The sequence below is a fragment of the Miniopterus schreibersii genome (genome assembly GCF_964146895.1).
Source record: "Miniopterus schreibersii genome assembly, chromosome: 10".
In the NCBI taxonomy this organism is placed as follows: Eukaryota; Metazoa; Chordata; class Mammalia; order Chiroptera; family Miniopteridae; genus Miniopterus; species Miniopterus schreibersii.
The window spans coordinates 36,672,629-36,697,365 of record NC_138110.1 but is presented as its reverse complement, the minus strand read 5'-3'; the positions used below and the strand labels follow the sequence as shown (position 1 = coordinate 36,697,365).

General features: G+C 37.4%; 1 protein-coding gene and 1 pseudogene across 2 annotated transcripts in view; one reads left to right on the top strand and one right to left on the bottom strand.

Annotated features, from left to right (window-relative positions):
* Window positions 1-6,941: 6,941 nt before the first annotated feature.
* Window positions 6,942-24,737, top strand: part of TAF4B (TATA-box binding protein associated factor 4b) — a 100,205-nt gene continuing 82,409 nt past the window's right edge. Inside the window, exon 1 of the mRNA XM_081150037.1 lies at window positions 6,942-7,425. Within this exon, the coding sequence (XP_081006163.1) occupies window positions 7,083-7,425 (343 nt within the window). The 5' untranslated portion in view covers window positions 6,942-7,082. The remainder of the gene's footprint in view (window positions 7,426-24,737) is intronic.
* LOC308562780 (phospholipid phosphatase 1 pseudogene) lies at window positions 20,722-21,384 on the bottom strand (annotated as a pseudogene). The gene has a single exon. The product of its transcript is annotated as a phospholipid phosphatase 1 pseudogene (transcript).

The following is a 24,737-nucleotide window of genomic DNA, read 5'->3' as shown; positions in this document are numbered from 1 at the left end:
AGAAACACTAGAGAGCACTTCAGCACTACACCCAGGGTCCATTTTAAACAGCAAAATTACTAACAAAAGGCACAAAAATAAGAAAAATGTGGCACCAAATAAACTGTAAAAAGGACACTTATTTACAGTATGAGAGTTAAAACAAGAAGGCAGAGCACCACCTTGTTCAACCTCAGTTGGGAATGTGAATTTTTGGCAACTCAAAATTTTCGCTGCTCTGTACATATCTGCAAAAGACCTTGAAAGCACTGTGAGCATTGATTTTGGCAAGTAGGTGAAAATGCAAATATGGAATCTGCAAATAACAATGATCAAGTGTGTGTGTGTGTGTGTGTGTGTGTGTGTGTATACAGAAAGAGCAAATGGTAAACAAATCAAAGTATTAAAATTGGTCAGTCTGGATGAAGGCCATATGGGAGTTATGCCTCTTACAACGTTTCTCTAAGTTTGAAATTATTTCCAAATAAAGTGTTGAAAAATGTTAATAAATTCATTTTACTCCTCTGCTTAAAACATTTCAATTGCTTGCATTTGCATGTCACAGAAGACCTTGAAGAGGGTCAGGCCCCTCTCTGCCTCTCCAACAGTCATTCGGGACACTCTTCCTCTAGTTCACTCTGCACTAATCTCATTCATGGATATTCTTTTCATTCCTGAAGCACTTCCTTAGCTCCCTAGCTAAATTAGATCCGGTCCAGTACCCTCTTTTAAAGCACCTTGTTCTTTTCTTTTGTAGCACTTATCACAATTTGGAATTATGTATACAAACAATTATGTGCTCTTAGTTATTAAATACCATGCATAAAATGATAATTATGAGGACACTTTAGAAATGTGGAATTATGCAAGTGACCTGATTTAAATGTTTAGGCATGGAAAATTATTTAGGTAAAGTTAAGTTCCAAATTACATACAAAATTAGACATACACTTCACATAGTAGCAAACATATAATCGGCAAGGATTTGAAAGCAATATGCAAAAATGAGAATTCAGCCAGAATGATAAAATTATAAATAGTTAAAAATAGAAATTGTCTTTTCAGGTTCCTTTCAGTAAAAAAAATAATCCTAAACCAAAGAATGATGATAAAAACTATAATGTTAACACTAAAGGAACATTTTGAGTAAACATCTCTCTGATTGTAGACTAGAGAATAGAATAGAGAAGCATGGCTGGAGGTATGGAGGGAGATCAGTTAGCAAATTTAAGTGAGCTCACTTGGATGTGAACTGAAAGAGTGAAGGTGGGAATGAGAGAATGGACTCCAGAGATGTTGCAGATATGATGCTAGGATTGACAGGATCTAATGACTACTGAAGTAGGGGTGAAAAAAGAGAAATTCAAGGTCGATCTTAATTTTACATCTTGAGCAACTGGAAGGAGGTTGATCGCTCATTGAAATAGGAACCATGGGAGAAAAAGCAGGTTTGAAGATGGGATAGTAAGTTCAGTTTGAACCTGTGGGACATCCAGGTGGAGATAATAGGCAGTTGTCTACCTAGGTCTGGAGGCCAGGAGAGAAATCTGGGCCAGAGATAGCTATAGAAGTCATAATCGTATAGATAGAAATTAAACTGTAACTGAGAAAGTTATCACCCAAGGGAAGTATAGACTGAGAACAGAAAGCTGAAACCTCCTATTATTATATGGAGAATTGCATTAGACACCAGGGTTTACAGACAAGACAAATTCCCTGCCCCTTGGAGCCAGTATAGAGGTTGAGAGTGGGCTAGGAGTCAGAGAAGTACTCTTTGTCAGGTATTTACTATTAGGTTTTCTCTTGTGATCCTTAGAAAAACATGACAGCCCCGGCTATCATGAAGTTCAGAGTTTAGTAGGAGAGGACACACAAGAAAAACAATTTGAAGACTATAATATGGGAGAAGAAAAAGAGGCACTGAATTCATCCAGTGTAGGTTACTGCTTTTTTTAAGGCCAAAAAGAAATTGGCCAGGTAGAACATGAGTTTCAGATGGGAAGAAAGGTCTTTGAAAGGAGCTAAAACAATGTATGAAAAGGATGAGAGAGAGTTTAGGATATTTACGAAAGTCCTGTAGTTATCTATAATGCCCATGGGAACGTGGTAGAGTGAGATTGCTTGGGTAAATTAGCAGGTACCAGATGGTAATGAACCTTATATGACATAATAGCTATTTGAGATTTTATCCTGCGGGTAATGGGAGAATGTTAAAAAGTTGTTAAGTGGGAGAGTTACATAAGTAGATTTGCATTTTAGAAAGATCAATCTAGAAATAGTAAGAGATATGGATTAGATTAGGATTCTGGCCTCTTCCCTTCTCCATTTAAATTCCTTTTCTCCATGCTCATACTGAGTCCAATGGTGTTAAAAAATACCATCTATATGCTGTGAATATAAATATTATATATGTCTGTATTCAGCCTGCACCTCTTCCTTGAACTCTGGGTTTGCATACCCAGTTTCCTATTCCATACTCTATTTGTATATCAATAAGCATTTGAAATTAAAATATCTCAAATTGAGCACCTAATTTCCTAACCCCCACTGTGGTTGTCCTATTGCAATTAACAACTCATACTTCCAGTTTGCCAGAAACCTTTGAATCACCCTTACCTTCTCTTGTATACCTCACACTTGATCTGTTAGAAAAAATCTATTGCATCTACCATCAAAATATTCCCAGAATTTGATCACTTTTTACCACTTCCAATGGTATTACCTTAGTCTAAGCCATCACCTCTCACCTGGCTTTTTCAGTAGCTTCCTTAAGTAGTCTCTCTGCAATTATCCTTGCCCTTTTGGTCTATCCAAATAGCAGCCAGAGTGAGGTTTTAAAAATATAAGTCAGATAATGTCACTTTGCTGCTCAAAATTTCCCAGTGCCTTTTCATCTCACTCAGGGTTAAAGCTAAAAAACATACACAGCGCCCAATATAACTTTGCTGCCTTCTCTTTCTTCCCTCCTAAACACACCTATAGCATTTCTTATGCTTTTGGTTTATTTTCTTTTGCATGACACTTATCACCACCTAATATAATATACTTTTTCGTTTTGTCTTTTTCCATTGGAATGTATGCTTCACAGGGACAAGGTTTTTGTCTTCTTTTTTTATTGATATAGTCTCTACTGCTGAGCACATAGTAAACATTCAATAAACATTTGTTCCGTGAATGAATGACTGAAGGGAGGTATGGAGGAGGAGCTTATATATGTAATTTAAGAATATATAATTTAAGAAAATGAGTGCTATTAATAGACAGTGAAAGTATAAACTTCTGTGGTTGCAGAATCTTCTAGAAAAGAAAAGATGATCTCTGGGATTCTGGCTTCTTAAGTTGTCATTACTTTTTCTACACTTAATATGGAATAAAAAGAAGTGAATACTCACACTGTTAGAAAATGGCCCATCTTCCTAGGTTAAAGCAGTGTTTGTAGTAAGCTTCTGCTTGGCATAGCTTGAGCAGGCTAATATATTTGTCCAGCTTCATGAAGTTCAGTGAGGTTTCTTGGTTACTATGAGGAGGAGACTAGGGAGTACTTAGCTGTACTTACAGAAATGTTTCTAAGAATACATATTTGAAGAGAAAAACTTGTAATTTTTAGTATGAAAATATTATTCATTCATTGTAGAAAAATTAGAAAATACACAGAAATAAAGAAGAAAATGATCATTTAGAATGTCTCCAAAGAGAGATATTCTCTGTTAATAGTTTTGTATATAATGTAGATTTCCTTATGAACATATATTTACCTGCTTATTAGATAAAAGTTTTTTTATTTACAAAAAAATGAAATCATACTTTATATACTATTTTATAAGCTCCTTTTAAAATTTAACAATATATGCCATAATCATTTTCCATGTCAATAACTGTTCCTTTACAAGTGTAAATCTCAATGACCGATTAGTATTCAGATTCAAGGTATAAAACTTGAAAGAATTTGTTTCTTGATTACTTTGAAGCTGAGGCCATGACTATCTTCGCCAAATAGTTATGTCTTCTCAGGCAGATTTTTCAGCTAATCTCTTTTCACAGATAAACAGGGCTTCCTCTTTAAATTCTAGAGTAGTAAACTTTTGTTTTCTCAAGAGACTGTAGGCACTTGAAAAGTCATAAGGATTATAAGAATAATTTACTTTGTCTACCCAATAATTATACTCTTAGCCTTTCACTTTCCCCAAGTTAAATTGTGTTCCTGTGTGTGTGTTGTGTGTGTGTGTAAAATAGTAAAATATTGGAAATATAAATTTTGTATTTGTTCATAGTTTTGTTTCATTACCTAAATTGATGAGCAGAATATTTGGACAATTAATGATGTAGTCCTTCATTTTAAGGGTGCTATGGTCTGGATGTTTGCATCTCCCCCAAATTTAATATTGAAATCCTAACTCCCAAAAGCCATGGTACTAGTAGGTGGAGCCTTTGAGAGTTGCTTAAGTCTTGAGGGTGGAGCTCTGGTAAATAGAATCAGTACCTTTTAAAAGGCTCCAAAGATCTCCCTTCCCCCTTCTGCCATGTGAGGTTATCTGGAGAAATCCTCGATCTGGAAGATCCTCACCTGGCCATGCTGGCACCCTGATCTGACTCCAGCCTTCAAAACTGTGAGCTTAATTTCTGCTATTTATAAGCCACCCAGTCTATGTTTGTTTGTTTGTTTGTTTGTTTGTTTGTTTGTTTTTACAGCAGCTCAAATGGACTAAGATAGAAGGTAAATGGATAAGTATTTTTCAATATCTTTACTTTTACCAATATTTTAACAGAGAAACATAATAAATTCAAGATATAATCTTCCTCCTCCATTTCTTCTTTTCTTACATAGAGGGATAAAAATGCATATTGCCTTTCTATATATCTTGTATTATTATTATGTTTCTACAGAAAAGAAAGGTAGTGAACATATTTATTACTAAACTCCAAATTCAGGACAGTAGTTTCTGTGCTGAGTAAGGAGGACTATATTCTTTGCAACTAGAAAATTAAAATTCCCATCAGTGAGTCAAATTATAAAGCAAATAATTATAAGAAAAATGTGCTAGGTCACCTTAAAAAGAAAGTTATACTTACTCTGCCAAGCCTCTTTGTAACCCGACTGAGGTTATTTATACACCTAAATAAAATATGTGAGTCGAGGGTGGTGGTCTAATGAAAGTTGGAAAATGGAGAGTTCTCAATGCAAACTTTGTGTTCTTTCCACAAGTATTTATTCAACTATCCTATACGGAGAGAAAAATACCAGAGCTAAACAATTTGCCCAGTTAGTCTAAGGTTCAAATCCACTTCACTGAAAATGTTGCATGGCTCCATTTAATTAATTCACTTAGCACATATTTTTAAATACCTTTTATGTGCAAGGCATTTTGCCAGGGGCAGTGTGGGATATATTATGAATCAGACATTTGTGTAGTAGTGGAAAGAGATGTACTTTTACATTATACAGACTGGTTTGAATCCAACTTCTTGGATAAGTTACTCTTTTAAATGCAGTTTTTAAATTGGTAAAGCAAGGTGGTTGTGAGGGGGAAAAAACACACACAAGGAAATGTATTTCTTAGTGACCAGCACACCAAGAGGTGCTCAATTAATTTAGTTTTCCTCCCCGCCCCCAATTCCACTTTGAGGAGTTTTCTAGAAGGTAAGTGATCAGGTAAGCCTTGATGGAATGAGGAAGGATGCGATTGATTTGGTCATGAGATAGGTTCTTGATTTGGACTTGTTGAGATGTGGGAGACAGTAAACCCGTCATTTTACTTGGAGGGTGCAAACTAGAAGCTGTAAAGGTCAGGTTGCCTGCCTACTTGGAAAATCTCCTTCAGTTTAGTGTCAATTTCTACAAACATGTAATATTATTACAACAGCCTGAAAGCAAGACATCTTCTCTGTAGAGATCTCTGCGGGGCAGGTTTTTCCATATGGGACTGGATTATTGACTCATTCTACAAACACTTTTAACTTATTCAAGGAATGTCTAGGATTTCACTTAAGATCTACGTCAAAAGACACTGTCCCAGTTTTCAAGGAGAAAGACTCATAAACAAATCATCTGAGGAAGTTTGGAGGTGATTAAGACATCTATGGCAAGCAGCTCGGAGGAAGAAAAAGATTTTCCTTCGGGGCAGCTCAACTCTAAACTTACATGAAAATAGGCGGATTTTACAGACGATACAATATTCTTAAGCACTTAAAAGGAAAAAAAAGGACATTTCAAATAAATTCACAGTGTCCATTGTAATGGTGATTTTAGCGACGCTTTAGAGCGAAGTCCTCAGGAAAACCCTGAGAAAGCGTGGTACTGAGTTACTGTTTTCCAAAATCAGTCCTCCGCAATTTTTGCTTATAAAGTAGAAGCCTGTGGAAAGTCCTGTCCCTGCTTTTTAAGGAACGCGCAACTGGGGACACCGAGGAGGACGCGGATGCCGCAGCTTTCGGAGCGCGGTTCCCCCTCCCCCCGCCAGACTTTCGGCAACTCGCCCCTCCTCCCTCCGGATCCAGGGTTATGGTTCCAACGCCCTCAGGGGCAGTCCCTAGTGACGTCACTAGCGCGATTCCAGCCGGTGGCCAATCACGCGGCCGGATTCCGGGGAAAGCCCGGGGCGGTGACGGCGACCCGTGCGCGTGCGCGGGGTCTCCGCGTGGCTATATAAACATGGCTGGCGTGGTCGCGCGGCTGGGCTGCGCCGAGTGTGCGTAGGGTGCTTTGGGTCGCTCGGGTTTGTGGTTTTGAAATTTCCGGCGGGGCGACCGCGGCGCTGAGTTAGGCTTGGACGTGAGAGCCTACGTGACGCCCTTCCGGGAGCCGCACAGCCGAGCTCCACGGGAGCGGGACTGAGGCTGAGGCGGCGCACGTGGGAGCGCCGCTGAGGAAGCGGCGGAGCAGATACTGCTGCCGGCGGGGCCACGCGGACCCGCGGAGGTCCCGGGCGCGCGTGTCGTCCTTCCCAGCCGGCGCCCATCATTGACTTCTATGCGCGGCCCCAGCGCCTCTGCCTAGAGATGCTGTGGAGCCGGAACTTCACCGGAGTCGGCTGCCGCTTGACAAGCCTCCGCTTGCCTGTGCCGCTGGAACGGCGGCGCCGCAGCTGCCGCTGATCACCTGGGGGATGCCCGCGGGCCTCACGGAGCCGGCCGGCGCCGCTCCCCTCGCTGGTATGAGCGCCTCCGGGACCTTGACAGGGGCCCCCGGCGGGGCTCTGCCCGTCGGGGTGGAGAGCACTTCCGTGGCCCTCGGAGCCGTGACTAAGGCTCCTGTCAATGTCTGCGCGGAGTCCGCTGTGTCCCAGCCCCTGCGGCCCCCCGTGGGGACCCTGGTGACCAAAGTGGCTCCTGTCAGTGCTCTTCCTAAACTCAGTAGCGGCCCCGGGCTGCCTGCTCCTCAGATAGTCGCCGTGAAAGCCCCCAACACCACAACAATCCAGTTGCCAGCTAATTTTCAGCTTCCTCCAGGTATGTTGATCACCTTTTTCCAGTTTATCCATCGGCCCAGGTCCAGCCAGCGGTGACAGGGGCAACGGCAGAGCCCCGGATTGTGCCTTCTTGTTTTAAAAACAAAAAAACAAAACAAAAAACCCTCAGCTAAGAGAACCTTTCATAATCTTGCCTTTGCGGGGCAGTGATTTGGCTTTACAGTTGATAAAGCCTCTTCGAGTCCCTACTGCGTAGTTTTCCTTTCCATATTTAAGAAAAGTGTTTTTCACCTAAGTCACATAGTAAATAAAGCTGGAGCAGCATATTCCAGAGGGCCTTTGAGGCACTGGCTCCTACTTGGGGAAGTATAGCTAAGTTTATTTTTATGTGGAGAAAGGATCAATTTATATATCCACACACATCACGATGTTAACTAAAAGTGTATTTAAAAGGTTCTTGGGTGTTACGACTGAAAGAGAATTTTGAGTTTAAGCAAGTCAAAAATTTAAATTTCAGCCAGTTTACTGCTTTATAGTACCAGAAATGAATAACGCTGCTTTTCCGCACAGTCTTTAGATGTGTGAGCTTTGTAACTTTGGGTTAGAAGACTCACTCTCCCAGGAAGTGAGTGCCAGAGTTGACAAATAGGTCAGAGCAATGCTATTGTGGTATTTGAAGCAGGCTGTGAATACTAGTCCGTGAGTATGTGACTTCTTTTTATCCTAGGGTTTACTCTATTGGGCTGTTTTTCATGACTTATGTAAAGGTTTTGCTCGGTGATCATTTACATACTATAAATGTGATGAAGGATATTTGACTGTTTACTTGCTTTACTCAACTGAAAATTTCTTGGAATTTCAGTGGGGGGAAAAGCACATCTCACATTCTTTGGAGCGAACTCGACTCAGTGTTATGTCTTCTGTTAATTTTGCTCAGCAGTAATTGGAACTCTAACACTCCAAGATGGTAAAGAAGTCAAAGCATTTGGTTTAAAAGATTTCAGTATCCCCAAGCAAAATGATGGGGTCTCTTTTGTAGCTAATGTTCCGTTTGGTCATGAACATTGTGGAAAGATTATGTTCTTTACTTCTGATAAAGTTTTGTTTCAGTTTTGTATGGTACACCGGTACATACACTTGTTAAGCTGAGTGTATCAGTGAATACATTTTCTTCCAGTTCTAAATTATCATCTTGCATGCATTCTTATAAAGTAGTTATGAATGTGTTTGAAATCACCTCCTAATTTGTTAAAACTAAATGGCTGTGTAGTCAGTGAAGTTTGTTTAGAGGCAATAAAAAAAAAAAGTATTAAAATGGGAAAACTTTAAAGAGTGAAAACTTACTGATAAATGGGAAATGATCACTTGTTGAGGGTGATCACTACGGATGGCTAGGTTTTATACGTTATTTGTGTGTATAAATAACGTTGTTTGTTGGTCATAATAGGTAGGTAGCAAATTATCATTCTCTAAAGGTAATTTGCTCAATGCAAAACTCATAGGTGTCAAAGGGAATTTGAATCCAGATCTGTTTTACTGTACTCTTTCCACAACACTATGTTTTTATCACTTGGTGTATGTACAGTTATGCCTCATTGAATATCAGTGCTAAGAGGTGATTTTTAGAATTTTAGAGCCTAATCTTTTTATACACAGAGAAACCAAACTGAAACTTGGCAGAACTAGATAGCAGCAAACCAGAACCACAGTCTTAGTATATGCGGCACTAACACATTTCATGGAGAAACTTTCATAAAAGAGAGAAGATAAAATTGCCTTTAGTAATTTTTAGCTACAGAGGAGGTGGGAAGGTGCTTTTGAGAAGCAGCTTTTGGGAATTTTTGCTGATGTGTGGCAGAAGAGCATACTAATATTTGTGTTCTTATTGGTGCAGAATATGATAACCAATACTTGAAGAATGAAATGGAAACACTGATTAATATTTTCAAAAGGTTATGATTCGTGTACCATTTCTTTTATATACTGAACATTAGCAATTGATTACTCAAGGATGCTTTCTTTAATTATATAGAAGTCTTGTACTTTAAGTATAGTATACTTATACTTTAAGTATTTGATTTCTCTTTACTTCAGAATTTTCTCTATGAACAGAACTGGTTTAAAAAATGTATAAATATGGGGAGATCCAGGATGGCAGCTGATTAGGTGGAAGCTACACTCACCTCCTCCCAGGACCAAACTGGAATTATAACTAAAGTATAGAAAAATCACCCTGAATAACCAACTGAAGAGAAGGTGGAGAGAAGCCTTATAACCAAGGACTAACAGAGGAGGGCACGTCGAGGCTGTGTTACTTACAATAGTCAAGATTTGGAAGCAGACCAAGTATCCATCAGTAGATGAGTGGGTAAAATAGCTATGGTATATTTCCACAATGGAGTATTACTTAGCCATAAAAAGGAAAAAAATTTACCCTTTGCGAGACTGTATGGATAGACCTGGAGAACATTATGCTAAGTGATATAAGCTAGTCAGAGAAAGACAAGTACCATATGGTTTCACTCATATGTGGAATCTAATGAACACACTGAACTAACAAGTGAAATAAAGACAGACTCATAGATAGAGAGCAGGCAGACAGTTCTGGTAGTGGTGGTGATGGGAGTGATGAGGAGGTGAAGGGATTGAACAAAAGAAAAAAGAAAAAAAATATATATATGTATATAAAAATATGCACCACAGGTTTTTATAGGTTAACAGGGTTTGGAAATAAAAAGGAGGGGGCATTGTGAAGAAATGAAAGAAACTATAGTGAAGCTCTGAAAATTATGCTTCTATTGAATGTTTTTGGTAACTTCTCCCGTCTTCTTTTTTTGTGAACGTGGGATTTGAGGCCAGACTGTGGCTCTGTTTTTGGTATTCTGTGTCTGTCCTATCACTTGTTTGAGAGTGATGAGCAAGGACTTGTTTATTTCTTTTAGGTTATAAACTGTGGTAAATTCTGCTTGACAGTCACACTGTACAGAAGTTTGTGAAAGTTACTTTTTCATCAATATCTTCATGCTGAGATGTCACATAGGATTTGCATTTGCTTTCTCAAATTCCTGAGTCAGTTCCTAAATAAGCTAGTGGTTCTTGTTTCCACCTTGGCTTTATCAAAGGGATATTACATGTTCGTCAGCTTTCACAGTTGTCACAGTGCTGCTGGATTTCATGAAATGAGAGACTCTTCTTTTCAGTGCTCATCATGTGTGCCATTGGCTCTTTGGATTTCAAAGGCTGTGGAGTCAGCTTAACCCTGATAATGTCAATGGCATTATTCAGTCTTTGGATAGTCCTCTCTCAGGAAAAAGTGCTGGTACTTCATTGGTGCAGCTCTTCTTCAAGGCTAGATTAGGGTCTCCTATTTTGTGTTCCCACTTGCGCACTGTACTCTCACCACCATACTACTCACATTTCAGTTTTATTGCTTCCTTTTTTGATTGCAAGTTCCACAAAAGTAGGGACTCTATATTGCTGACCTTGTTATCCCCAGGGCCTAGTATGTTTCTTGGCATAGGGAAGGCACTAAAGTATTTGAGTGCACGCTTGAGTGTATGCAGAGGGAGTAGGGGGCAATCGGGCTATAGCCCTTAAGGGATTCCAAGGGCTGTCACACATATTAGTGCATTTTATTTTTAATTTCTTTGCTTATTCTGCCTACAAAAGTGGAATATGTTCATGTAAAAAAAATTACTGAAATGTAATAACCACTTCACGAGAGTATTACTACTAACAACTTTTAAAATATGTTTTTATTGATTTGAGGAGAGCAGGAGAGCGGAAGGGGGAAGGGGGAGGGAGGGGGAGAGAGACAGAGAGAGAGAGAGAAAGAGAGAAACACTGATGTGAGAGTGAAACATTGATAGGCTGCCTCCTGCACGCCCCGTACTGGGAATTGAGCCTGCAACTGGGCATGGTACCTGACTGGGAGTTGAACCAGAGACCTTTTGGTGCATGGAACGACACTCATCCCACTGAGCCACAGTGGCCACGGCTACTAACAATTTTTTGTATCTTTTTCATGTTAGTACCTATAAACCTTCCTCACTTTTTGAATTGCTTAGTAGTCCATTGTATCGATGTACCATCATTTTGGGAGCCCTTCCCTATTCATAGACATTGATATTGTGTGCACTATTTTCTGCTACTACAAATAATGCTATAATAAACCTCTTGGTATGTATATTTTTGTGCAGCTTTGTAGACATGTGTTTTAGGACACATTGCTGGAAGTGGAATTGTTGGTTTAAAAGGTAATATTTTAATAGGTATTACCAAGTTTTACCCCCCCAAAGATTCTTTAAATGCATAATTAAGAACATTAATTTTAAGTAATTTCCAGGCTTTACTTTAATTAACGGTAAGAGAAGATGAGTTTTATAATTGAGTGGAGAGAGGAAGATTTTGACTATAGAGAAATGTTGCCTGGATGATATTATATAGATTTGTTATTTACTGAATAACTTTGCCTAAGAGGGCTCTTGATAGCTTGAAGTAAAGTATATAATAATATATAGTAGCTGAGGTTTAGTTCAGGGACACAGAGTAAGGACTAGGTGGTTTCTAATCAAGTATGTAGATAACAAGGGATTTAGAGGATTAGCCTTTTGAGGAAAGTAGTGGAGTATGGCAATATAGAGTAGAATATTCACCTTGGAATCAATAGACCTGAATTTGAATCCCAGTTCTGTGACCTAATAGCTTTGCGATCTTAGACAAGTTTATTCATCTCATCCTAAACCTCACTTTTCTTATGTCTAAATAATGAATCACACTTTTTTTAAAGAAGTATCATAAGGATTAAATAAAATAAAAATACAGGCCTGCATGCCGTAGAACTCCGGGGGCCATTTATGTGGAATACAGTATTGTACAGCAGGAATGTTCTGAATATTTAAGGTACCTTTGTAGCATTTAGCTCTAGGTACTCTGTGATTACTATTTGTCTAATAATAATAAGTATTAACATTCTCCAAATTCTCAATAGTATGGACATTTAAATAACCTCAATTGCCTATATACCCCTTTTTTTTTAAAATTGAAAAATGATAATTATAAAAAGTTTGGAAAACGTAGAAATATTGCCCCCAAATATTTTGAGTCTATTTTTTAGTCTCCTTTTTAATGCCAACTTGATTGAGCTACAATTTTTGTTATTTTTACAAAAAGAAACCTATTTACAATGAGTTTTTAAAAAGTTGACCAAGGTATAGCCACCACTGCACTCAAACTCTAGAACATTTCACTCTCCAAAAGCTTTTAACTTATTTGGGGGAAAATATATGCATGCTTCCTCTATTTTTACATAATTGGGATTATATGATGTAATAATTATATTTTGCTTTACACTTACCATTACCTAGTGACAATTTTATATGTTATAAAATCCAAAACTTAATTTCAATGGCTGCATAATCCATTATTTAATCATTCCTTTATTTTGTCCATTTAGGTTGTTTATGCTTTTTTGTTTAAAATGTTACTTATAAATAAAAGTAAACAAAATGTTTTTGTATTTAGGTTGTAATTTGCAACTTGATTATTTTCTTGGGACTAGATAACAAGAATTGGAACTTCTGGATCAAGGAAATATGAGTGTTTTAAAGTTAATGATTTTTTAATTTTAATTTTTATTTATTTATTTTTTAAAATATATCTTTATTGATTTCAGAGAGAGGAAAGGAGAGGGAGAGAGAGATAGAAACATCAATGATGAGAAAGTCATTTATTGGCTGCCTCCTGCACGCCCCCAACTGGGGATCGAGCCCGCAACCTGGGCATGTGTCCTGACTGGGAATCGAACCCCAATAGCCTGGATCCTAGACCGATGCTCAACTGCTGAGCTGCACCCAGCCGGGCAAAAGGTAATGATTTTTAAAAAAAAGATTTTTAGTTGATCTTGAGAGAGAGAGAGTGAGAGAGAGAGAGAGGAACATTGATGTGAAAGTGAAATATCAATCAGCTCCCTCCTGCACAAGATGGAGCTCAAAACCTGGGCTTGTGCTCTGACCTGAAATTGAATCAGCAACCTTTTCCTGCATGGGACCATGCCCAACCAACTGAGCCACACCCACCAGGGCAATGATTTTTTTTGATTTTTTTTTAATCTCATGCACTTCAGGCCTACCTATATACTAAATTCTATGCAGAGCATTATGGATATAATAGTAAATAAGGTAGGTGCAGTTCCTGTTCCAGAAACCAAATAGATTTACAGAATTTCCTTAGATGACTCTAAGCTTAATTTTTCTCCAGCAATCCTTTATTTTTTGTAAATTAATACATGTATATATGAAATCAACCAGAAATATGGAAACTTAAAAAAATCACCTGAAATCTTACGGTCTTACTTTTAAAAAATGAAACTTAATAGAGGTAAATAGAAGTTCTGTTTTGACATATCAACTGTGTGAATGGAGGGTGAGGGAGATAGATGTACCGTAACTAATAGAATCTGGGATTAAAAGTTATTGATTGATTTATTTTTTCTTCATTTACTCAATGAATTATGGGAATGAGGGGAAGAGGGAAATTTAAGTGACTTTAAGCTCAGTAGGAGAAACTATGATATTTGAGGAACTGGGCCCAAGGTGCCTGAAGAAGGAACAACTTAGGATATGTTAGCTACCTTTAAGTGTTTAGAGGACTGTCCTGTGGAAGTGAAAGTAGGCTTAGTTTATGTAGTTGTACAGGGTACCTTCACATTTGTGAATATTAATGGGAAGCACAGTTTGGTTCCATATTAAGGAAGAACTTTGTATTTGTCTGCTTGTGAGGGAGTGACACTTGTACATCTCCCCCTTCCCAACTGTGGATTTATTTGAGTAAAGACTGGAAGGTCATCAGTCAGGCATTTGTGTGTAGGTATTAAATCGTTATTAGTGAATTTTAAACTCTTTCTGGCTCTTAGATCTGTATGGCTCTGCTGTCCTTTCAGGGTAGGTATTTACCAGGCTGTGAATATGGAGAAACCAAAGTATCTAGATCAGCTTGCCACCAAGACAAAGTAGGAAAGGCATCTTGGGACATAGTAGTTCACTGGGCAGAAAAGTAGACTATGTTAAATTATGTACCAGATTAGAGAGTGGATACTGGACTGCTTTATACTTTAATATCTTAATATTTCAGAGAAAAGGTGCTCTGTAATCTAATGTATGATTATTTTCTTTCAACATGTCTGTAGAGTAAATAAATGGCTGTTCTTTCATTATTGGAAAAAATGAATCTCAGATATTTATCAGGATTGGATTCAAAGAGACTTGGTAAGTGGTCTTAAGAAAAGAGACTAATGTTTAGTTTCCTTTTTACGTTGATTCCCATTGGAATTGGACTTTTGGGATAGATAGTCACTTCAGTCAGAAGAATGTCTAGAGTTCAGATGAGCTATTTATTTTATTCGTAGTACAGTAGTCCTCCCTTATCTGAGTGGGTATATGTTTCAAGACCCTCGGTGGATGTCTGAACCCATGGATAGTGCCAAACCCTATATATACTATCCACTTTTTCCTACACATACATACACTTACAGCTTCTTTTTGGCATATCTGTATTGCCATCATCACTACTCTGTGCTTTGGGGTGATTAAGTAAAGTAAGGGTTACTTGAGCAGAAGCACTGAGATATGGTGACAGTTGATCTGATAACCAAGATGTCTACTGTGACTAATGGATGGGTAACATTACAGTGTGGATACTCTGGTCAAAGGGATGATTCATGTCTCAGGGGACTGAGTGGGAAGGTAGGAGATTTCATCATGCTACTCAGAATGGTGTTCAATTTAAATCTCAAGAATAGTTTATTCCTGGAATTTTCCATTTAATATTTTTGGTCCACAGTTGACCTTGCTAACTGAAACTGCAGAAAGTGAAACCGTGGATAAGAGGGCATCTACTGTATCGTCTGTTTGCAGCTAGTGGTGGTGAGTAGTTAGTTGAAGAAAAGTGTGGATTGTGGACCTTTTGGCATTAATAACAATTATTACTCATAACTTTAAAATATGAGAAATCCTCTCAAATGTATTGTCTCATTTGATCCCTTTAACAATCCTGCAAGTTAGGTATTAAGTCTCTTGATGGGGATGTCTTTCCATTTATTTAGGTTTTCTTTAATTTCTTTCAACAACATTTTATAGTTTTCAGGACACTAGTTTTGTACTTATTTTGTTAAATTTATTTTTAAAGTGTATTGCTCTTTTTGATCCTTTGTGAATAGAATTGTTTTCTTATTCATTGCAAGTGTATAGAGATACAGTTACTTTTTGTATATTGATCTTGTATCTGGCTGCCACCCAAACTCATTTATTAGTTTTAATAGTTTTTCCCTGGATTTGTTAGCATTTTCTATATACAAGATTATATTATCTGTGAATAGATAGTTTTACTTATTTCTAATGTGGATGCATTTTGTTTCAGCTTCTTGCTTAATTGCCCTGGCTAGAACTCTCAGTACAATGTTGAATTGAAGTGATGATTGTAGGCATCCATATCTCATTCCTCATCTCAGATATCTTTGTCTTATTCCTGATCTTAGGGAGAAATCATTTAGTCCTTCACCACTAAGTATGATGTTAGCTGTGGGTCTTTTGTAGATCCCCTTTCATCAGTTTGAGGAAGTTTCATTTTATTCCTAAGTGTTTTTATCCTGAAAAAAAAGGGTGTCAGATTTTGTCAAATACTTTTCATCTATTGAGATCACCATGTGTTGTTGTTTTGTCTTTATTCTTTTGATAGGGTGTTTTACAGTAATTAATGTTCAGATGTTAAACCAGCCTTGCATATTAAGATATCACTTGATTATAGAGTTTTATATGATGCTGGATTCAGTTTGCTAAGACTTTGTTGAGAACTTTACATCTATATTCATAAGGTATGTTAGTCTCTAGTTTTTCTGTGATGTCTTTGTCTGGTTTTGGTATTAGGGTAATACTGACCTTATAGAATGTGTTGAGACATGTTCCCTCCTATTCTGTTTTTTGGAAGAGTTTGTGAAGGATTAGCATTAGTTTTCCTTAGATGTTTGTTAGAATTTACCAGTCAAGCATCTGAACTTGGGCTTTTCTTGTGGATACTTTTTTTGATTATTAATTCAATCTCTTTGTTAGAGGTCTGTTCAGGTTGCCTATTTTCTTGAGTCAGTTTCAGTAGTTTTTGTGTTTCTAGGAATTTGTACATTTCATATAAGTTATCTAATTTATTGTTTTATAATTATTCATAGTATTCCCTTATAATCTTATTTTTGTAAGGTTAGTAGTGATGTTCCCTCTTTCATTCCTGATTTTAGTAGTTGGAGCCTTCTTTTTTTTAGTCAATCTGAATAAAGAGTTGTCAGTATTGTTGATCTTTGCAAAGAACCAACATTTGTTTTGATTTTTCTCAATTATTCTTCTATTTATTTATTTTTCCCATCATCAATAGTTTTTCTATTCTTTTAAAAAAATATATTTTTATTGATTTCAGAGAGAGGAAGGGAGAGGGAGAGAGACAGATAGAAACATTAATGATGAGAGAGTCATTGATCGACTGCCTCCTGCGCACCCCCTGCTGAAGATCAAGCCCACAACCCGGGCATGTGCCCTGACTAGGAATTGAACCATGATCTCCTGGATCCTAGGTTGATGCTCAACCACTGAGCCACAACAGCCGGGCTATTTTTCTATTCTTTGCTCTACTGGCATACCTTAGATACATTGCAGATTTGGTTATAGACCACCGCAATAAAGTGAATATTGCATTGAAATAAGTCACATGTGTCTCTTGGTTTCCTAGCGCGTATATTTATACTATACTGTAGTCTATTAAATGTGCAAAGCATAATTTAAAAATACTTTATTGCTAAAAAATGCTAACCATTATCTGATCCTTTAGTCAGTCATAGTCCTTTGGCCGGTGAAGGATCTTGCCTTGACGTTTATGGCTGCTGACTGATCAGGATGCTGGATGCTGAAGCTTGGGTATCTGTGGCAATTTCTGAAAATAAGACAGCTTTGAAATTTGCTGCATCTTTTGACTCTTCCTTTCAATGAATGATTTCTCTGTAGTATGCGATGCTGTTTGATAGCATTTTACCTACAGAACTTCTTTCAAAATTTGAGTCAGTTCTCTTAATCCCTGCTGCTGCTTTATCAATTAAGTGTATGTAATATTCTAAATCCCTTGTTGTCATTTCAACAGTCTTCACAGTGTCTTCACCAGGAGTAGATTCCATCTCAAGAAACCATTTTATTTTCTCATCCATAAGAAGCAACCCCTTATCTGTTGAAGTTTTATCATAAGGTTGCAGTAATTCAGTCACATCTTCTGGCTCCACTTATCTAATTCTAGTTCTCTTGCTATTTTCCCATCTGCAGTTACTGTCACTACAGAAGTCTTGAAGCTCTGAAAGTCATCCATGAGGGTGGGAATCAACTTCTTCCAAACACCAGTTAATGTTGATATTTTGACCTCTTCTCATTAATCGTGAATGTTTTTAATGGTGAATCCTTTTCAGAAGGTTTTCAATTTACTTTGCCCAGTTCCATCAGAGGAATTACTATCTATGGCAACTATAGCCTTACAAAATATATTTCTTTTTTAAATAATAAGACTTGAAAGTCTAAATTACTTCTTGATCCGTGGACTACAGAATGGATGTCATGTTAACAGCACAAAAACATTAATATTACTGTACATCTCCATCAGTGCTCTTGGGTGACCAGGAGCATTGTTGATGAGCAGTAATTTTTTGGAAAAGAATCTTTTCTGAGAAGTAGGTTTCAACAGTTGGCTTAACATATTCAGTAAACCATGTTGTAAACGGTTGTGTTGTCATTCAGGCTTTTTGTTCTGGCAGAGTAGATTTAACATAATTCATAAGGGCCCTAGGATTTTTGGAATGGTAAATGAGTATTGGCTTCAACTTGAAGTCACTAGCTGCATTAGCCCCTAAGAAGAAAGTCAGCCTGTCTCTTGAAACTTTGAAACCAGGCATTAACTTCTCTCTAGCTGTGAAAGTCCTAGATGGCGTCTTCTTTCAAAATAAGGCTGTTTTATCTTCTGCATTGCAAGCATGCTGTTTAGTGGAGCCACCTTCATTAATTGTCTTAGCTAGATCTCTGGGTAACTTGCTTCAGCTTGCACTTTTATGTTACAGAGATGACTTCTTTTTTTAAACCTCATGAACCAACTGCTAGCTTCACACTTTTCTTCTGCAGCTTCCTCACCTCTCTCAGCCTTCATAGAATTGAAGAGGGTTAAGGGTAGGGCCTTGCTCTAGATTAAGCTTTGGCTTAAGAGAATGTTGTGTCTGCTTTGATGTCCTATCCAGACCACTAAAACTTTTCCCTTATCAGCAATAAGGCTGTTCTGCTTATCATTCATGTATTGTTGGAGTAATATTTTTAATTTTCTTCAAGAACTTTTCCTTTGCATTATTAACTGTTTGGTGCAAGAAGCCTAATTTTCAGCCTGTCTTGGCTTTTGATGTTCCTTTCTCGCTCTTAATCATTTCTAGCTTTTTATTTAAAATGAGAGATAAGGGACTCTTTCTTTCACTTGAACACTTAGAGACCATTGTAGGGTTATTAATTAGCGTAATTTCAATATTGTGTGTTGGGGAATAGGGAGCCCGAGGAAAGGGATAGAGATGGAGAAAATTGCTTTCCAGTTAGTGGAGCAGTTAGAACACAGACATTTATTAAGTTTGCCATCTTATAGGGGTGTCCTTTGTGGTACCTCAAAACAATTATAATAGGAACATTAAAGATTTCTGATCACAGATCATCATAATAAATATAATAATCATGAAAAATTTTGAAATATTGTGAGAATTACGAAAATATGACACAGACATGAAGTAAGCAAATGCTGTTGGAAAAATGGCACTGATAGATTTGCTGGACACAGGGTTGCCACAAACCTTAATTTGTAAAAAATGCAATATCTGAAATGAAATAAAATTAAATGCAATAAAATGAGATATGCCTATATATACTTCTGCTGTGATCATTATTAATTTCCCTTCTTCTGCTTGCTTTTGCTCTCCTTCCCCTCAAAGTATTTGTTACTATATTTTTCTTTTTAAATACAGGCATTTACAACTATAAAATTTCCTGTAAACAACTGCTTCAGCTGTATCCCATAAATCTTGGTATGTTGTGTCTTTATTTTCACTAATTTCAAGGTATTTTCCAATTTCTCTTGTGATTTCTTCATTGATAACTGGCTACTTGAGTGTATTGTTGCCTGGCTGGTGTGGCTCAGCAGCCGAGCATCGACCTAGGATCCAGGAGATCGAGGTTCGATTTCTGGTCAGGGCACATGCCCAGGTTGCAGGATTGATCTCTAGTATGGGCTGTGCAGGAGGCAGCCAATCAGTGACTCTCTCATCATTGATGTTTCTATCTGTCTCTCCCTCTCCTTTCCTGTCTCTGAAATCAATAAAGACATATTTTAAAAAAAAAAAAAGAGAGAGAGTGTATTGTTTAATTTTGGGGTATTCGTCAGTTCTCCCAATTTCTTTTTGTTATTGATTTCTAATTTCATTTCATTGTAGTTGGAGACCATACATTATATAATTTCAATCCTTTTAAGTTTATTGAGGCTTGTTTTATGTCTTAGTATATGGCCTATCCTGAGTGTTCCATGTACACTTAAGAATGTTACTTTTGGGTGGAGTTTTCTATGGCTGTTTTTTAGATCTGGTTGGTTTATAGTGTCAAAGTATTTGATTTCCTTGTTCTTCTTTTTAGTTGTCTGTTCTTCATTCAAAATGGAGATATTAAGTCTTACAAGTATTGTTGAATTGTCAAATTTTTCTCTTCATTTATGTCAGCTTTTGCTTCATGTGTTTTGGGCTCTGTTGTTTGGTGCATACAGGGTGTGGCAAAAATAGATTTACATTTGTTCATATGGAAACTAATATAATAATTAGTAAATAATAATACAAAAATAAACTTTCATGTACTCACAACTGTAAACCTACTTTTGCCCCACCAAGTATACGTTTAGAATTGTTCTGTCTTACAAACCTACTAATTGTTTTATCAATTATAAAATTCCCCCCTTTATTTCTAGTAAGATTTTTAAAATATAATCATTACATTTTTAAATAAAAAATGTGCAGGTGGGGCATTGTTTTAGAGATGCTTGAAATTTTTTCATGAAGTTAGAGCTATTAGATAACCACTGTGCTAAGTAACTGTATACATACAGGTAAAGTGAGCATCCAAGGTATAGCAGCAACAGTCCCTTACAGCCTTGTGCACAGCAAGAAAGACACATCCTCTTGCCTTCAGGTTGCATCATTTTCCTTCAGGAAGCAGGCCGGCTTCAACTGAGCACTTACTCACCTTCAAGGTTAGTGATTGTTCCGATAGTGATTCCCTGCTGTTGGTGTTTCATGCAGACTTGTATGAGAATCCTCTTTTTTTCTTTAAAAGAATTTCTCTCTTTGAAGAAATCTGATACATACACAACAACTAATATTGCAACCACAGCTCCTTGAATGAGTCCAGTCAGCACATCACTCCAATGGTGTTTGTAATTAGAGGCTTAAGAAAGGCCCACATAAATGGACAGACATGGAGACCAAGCTGCAGCGTGGGGTACAAGAGCCTTGCCCAGTCTGCCTTCATCCTGGCTTAAAGATAAAGCTCCACGAACAGCATGCAGTACATGGAGAGGTGCCCTCCTTCACTTTTTGTGAATTCCCTGGACATATGTAATTTTTAGTGTAACCATCACTGCAGTTGATTTTTTTACCAGCCTGGGTTACAGACATCCAAGATATGAGGCCTCAGTTTGCCTATCAGTACTTGCAATGTTAGTTGGGGACTGACTAGAAGCTGCACCAAATGAAAATGTCTCAATGGCTTTGTAAATTAGTGTCTACCTAGTTATATCTGATAAAGGAATTCAAGTGTAAGAGGTTACAGTACACAGATAGAGCTTTTCCAATAATCTTCCAGCAGGACACACAGAATATCCAGGCCACGTACGGGAACCATGGACTGTGGAACATGGTCACGGATCAGTGGCGGGCATTGTGTGGACTCACAAGTCCCAGGGGGCAGCTCTTGGCCCGCAGTGCTGGACCCTTCCCCACAGAGCCTCATCCTTCTGGGAGAGGCTCCTCAGGCTCTCATCTACTGACCCACCCTATCCCACTACTTACCACCCGGATTCTAGCCCCCTCTCCAAGAGGCAGGGCGCCCTTGTTCGCATTCAATCTTTAAGGATGGGGATTTCTGGGGAGGGTTGGCACAGGACCAGACATCACGCAGTCTGTCTAGTAAGATTTTTTTTGTTCTAGTTTATTTTGTCTGATATTAGTGTGGCCATTTTAACTCTCTTATGGTTGCTGTTGCATGATGTAATTTCCCTGTCCTTTTACTTTCAACCTTTTTTGTATCTTTGACTCTATAGTACTGTATGTCTCCTGTAGCATATAGTTAGATCTTATTTTTTTTTAATGTAGCCTGATACTTTTTCGCCTTTTGATTGGATTATTTAATCAATTTATGTTTAGTGTTATTGATATATTGTGTTTAGGTTTGCTGGTAACTTTTATTTCTATATATTTTCTCTCCTTTTCCCCCCTGTATTTCATCTTTCCTGATTTCTTTTGCATTTAAGTGAATATGTCTAGTGTAACATTTTAATTCCTTTATAAATATATGTACATGTATGTATTTGTGGTTGCTCTAGGGCTTACAGTACATATCTACAAGAATCTGCTTCATATTTATATTAATTTATTTCATTGAGATATAGAAACATTTAGCTCATTTTCCTTTTTATGTTTGCGCTATTACTATTCTATGTATTGCATCTAGATATGTTACAAACCCAACAATTCCTTGTTGTAATTATCACTTTATGTAATTTTATATCTTTAAAGAAGGTGACAGAAGAAAGAATAGCAAGGATATATTTGTAGTATTTGTTTTATCACCTTCTTATTTACCATTTCTGGTTTTCTTCATTTGTTCCTGTGGATTTGAGTTATCATCTGAAGTCAATTCCATAGTGCAATAAAACTGCTCAAACCCACTTCCTTTGTGCTGCTATTACAAATATATTACATTTCTGTGTTATAGGTCCATCAATACAATTATATACGTATTGTTCTGTATAATTGTTTTTAAAGCTATTAAGAGACGAAAGGAGAAGTTATATGCATCTATACTGTCAAATTACATAATTACCTTTATTAGTGCCTTTGTTTCATGTGAATTCAAATTAATTACTGTCTGGGGTCACTTGTTTTCAGCCCTGAAAAACTTCATTTAGTAGTTCCTCTATGAGGTGCCTGCCAGCAACCAGTTCTCTCAGTTTTTATCTGAGAATGTCTTTATTTTGCTTTCATCTTTAAAAGATATTTTTGGTGGATATCTGATTGTTGGTTAACAGGGTTTTTTTTCTTTTAGCAATTGGAATGATGTTTCATCCTGCTGCCTCCCAGTCTCCACTGTTTCTGATGAGAAATCAGCTGTTAATATTGTTGGGGTTCTTTGTACATAATGAGTCATTTTTCTTTTGCTGTTCCCAAGACTTTCTTTGTCTTTGAATATTTTTACTATGATGTGTCTTGGTATGGATCTCTGAATTAATCCTACTTAGAGTTTGTTGAGCTGTTTGGATGTCTAGATTGTTTTTAATCAAATTTGGGGAATTTTCAGCAGGTATTTCTTTGAATTTTTTCCTGCTCCTTTTATATCTGTCTTTCCTCTTTCTCGTACTCATTATTTCTGTGTTGGTGTGTTTATCAGTGGACTGTGTTTCTCTGAGGCTCTGTTTATTTTCTTCATTCTTTTTTTCCTCTGTGCTTTGGATTACATAATCTCTATTAATCTGTTAGTCTATCTTTTTGATAAGCTTTATTTATTTTTCAATTTTTATTGAATTTATTGGGGTGACATTGACTAATAAAATTATACAGGTGTACAATTCTATACTATATCTTCTGTATATTGTATTGTGTGTTCACCACTCCAAGTGAAGCCTCCTTCCATCATCATTTATCCCCCCTTTACCCTTTTCTACCTGACCCCACCCCCCTTTTTCCCTCTGGTAATCCCCATACTGTTGTCTGTGACTACGAGTTTTTTTTCTTTGCTTACTCCCTTCACCATTTTCACCCAGCGCCCCTCTAACAGTCTATTCTCTGTACGTATGAGTCTGTTTCTATTTTGTTTATTTTGTTCCTTAGATTCCACATATAAGGGAAAGCTTGTGTTACTTTTCTTTCTCTGACTAGCTTATTTCACTTAGCATAATACTCTCCAGATCTATCCATGGTGTTCCAAAAAGTAAGATTTCCTTTCCTTTTTTATGGCTAGGTAGTATTCCACTGTGTAAATGTGCCACAGTTTTTTTATTCACTCACCTACTGATGGACACTTGGGCTGCTTCCAAGTATTGGCTATTGTAAATAATGCTTCGATGAATACAGGGGTGCATATATTCTTTCAAATTAGTGTTTTGGATTTCTTTGGATATATTCCCAGAAGTGGAATTGTTGGGTCATAATCTGTCTTTAAGCTCTCATTGATTTTCTTTTGCCCATTCAAATTCAGGCCCTTTAGTGAATTTTTATTTTCAGTTTTTGTGCTTTTTAACTACTGATTTTTTTTTTACTACTGATTTACTACATAATTACCTCGGTAATGGTATTTTTTTATTTGATGAGATCGTCATTATACCATCCTTTACTACTTTAATCATGGTTTTTGTTAGTCTTTTAAACATATTTATAATGGTTACTTTGAAGTCTGTTAAATCTGACATCTCAACCCTCTCAGCGGTGGTTTCTGTTGCCTGCCTCCCCCAGACCCCATGTCTCACACTTTTTTCTTTGCATGTCTTGTTATTTGTTGTTCAAAACTTATGTATTATAGCAATTCCAGATACTGGACTCTACTACTTTGAGTATGTTATTGTTTGCTTGTTAATTTTTTTAACATCTAGCTGGATTATTTCGGTAAAGTCTATTTTCTCTGCAATGAGAAGCCTTTGATGTTGCTCCATTTTAGAGGGCACAGCCTTGGGCATCAGCATAGCCACCCTGACTGGGATGACAGTGGTTGTAGCAGGGCTTTCTTTCTTTGATCTCTCTGGTGTCATGCCCAGCTGTTGGTCTCTCCTCGTTGATTACCCTATTGTTTTCAACAATTTCCCTAGGGCCTAACTTGCTGAATAGTCTAATTTAATTAAAATGTGGTCTCTTTTACAGGGATAGCTTTTAAGGCCATTGTTTGAGAATTGTTCTGATCTCTGAAGGGTCCTTCCTGTGTCTTTGTCTGGTTCTCTGTGGTAAAGTAGAGTAAGGCCTATGGCTTAGTTTGTATCTGTCATGAAACTACTAGCCTTCTT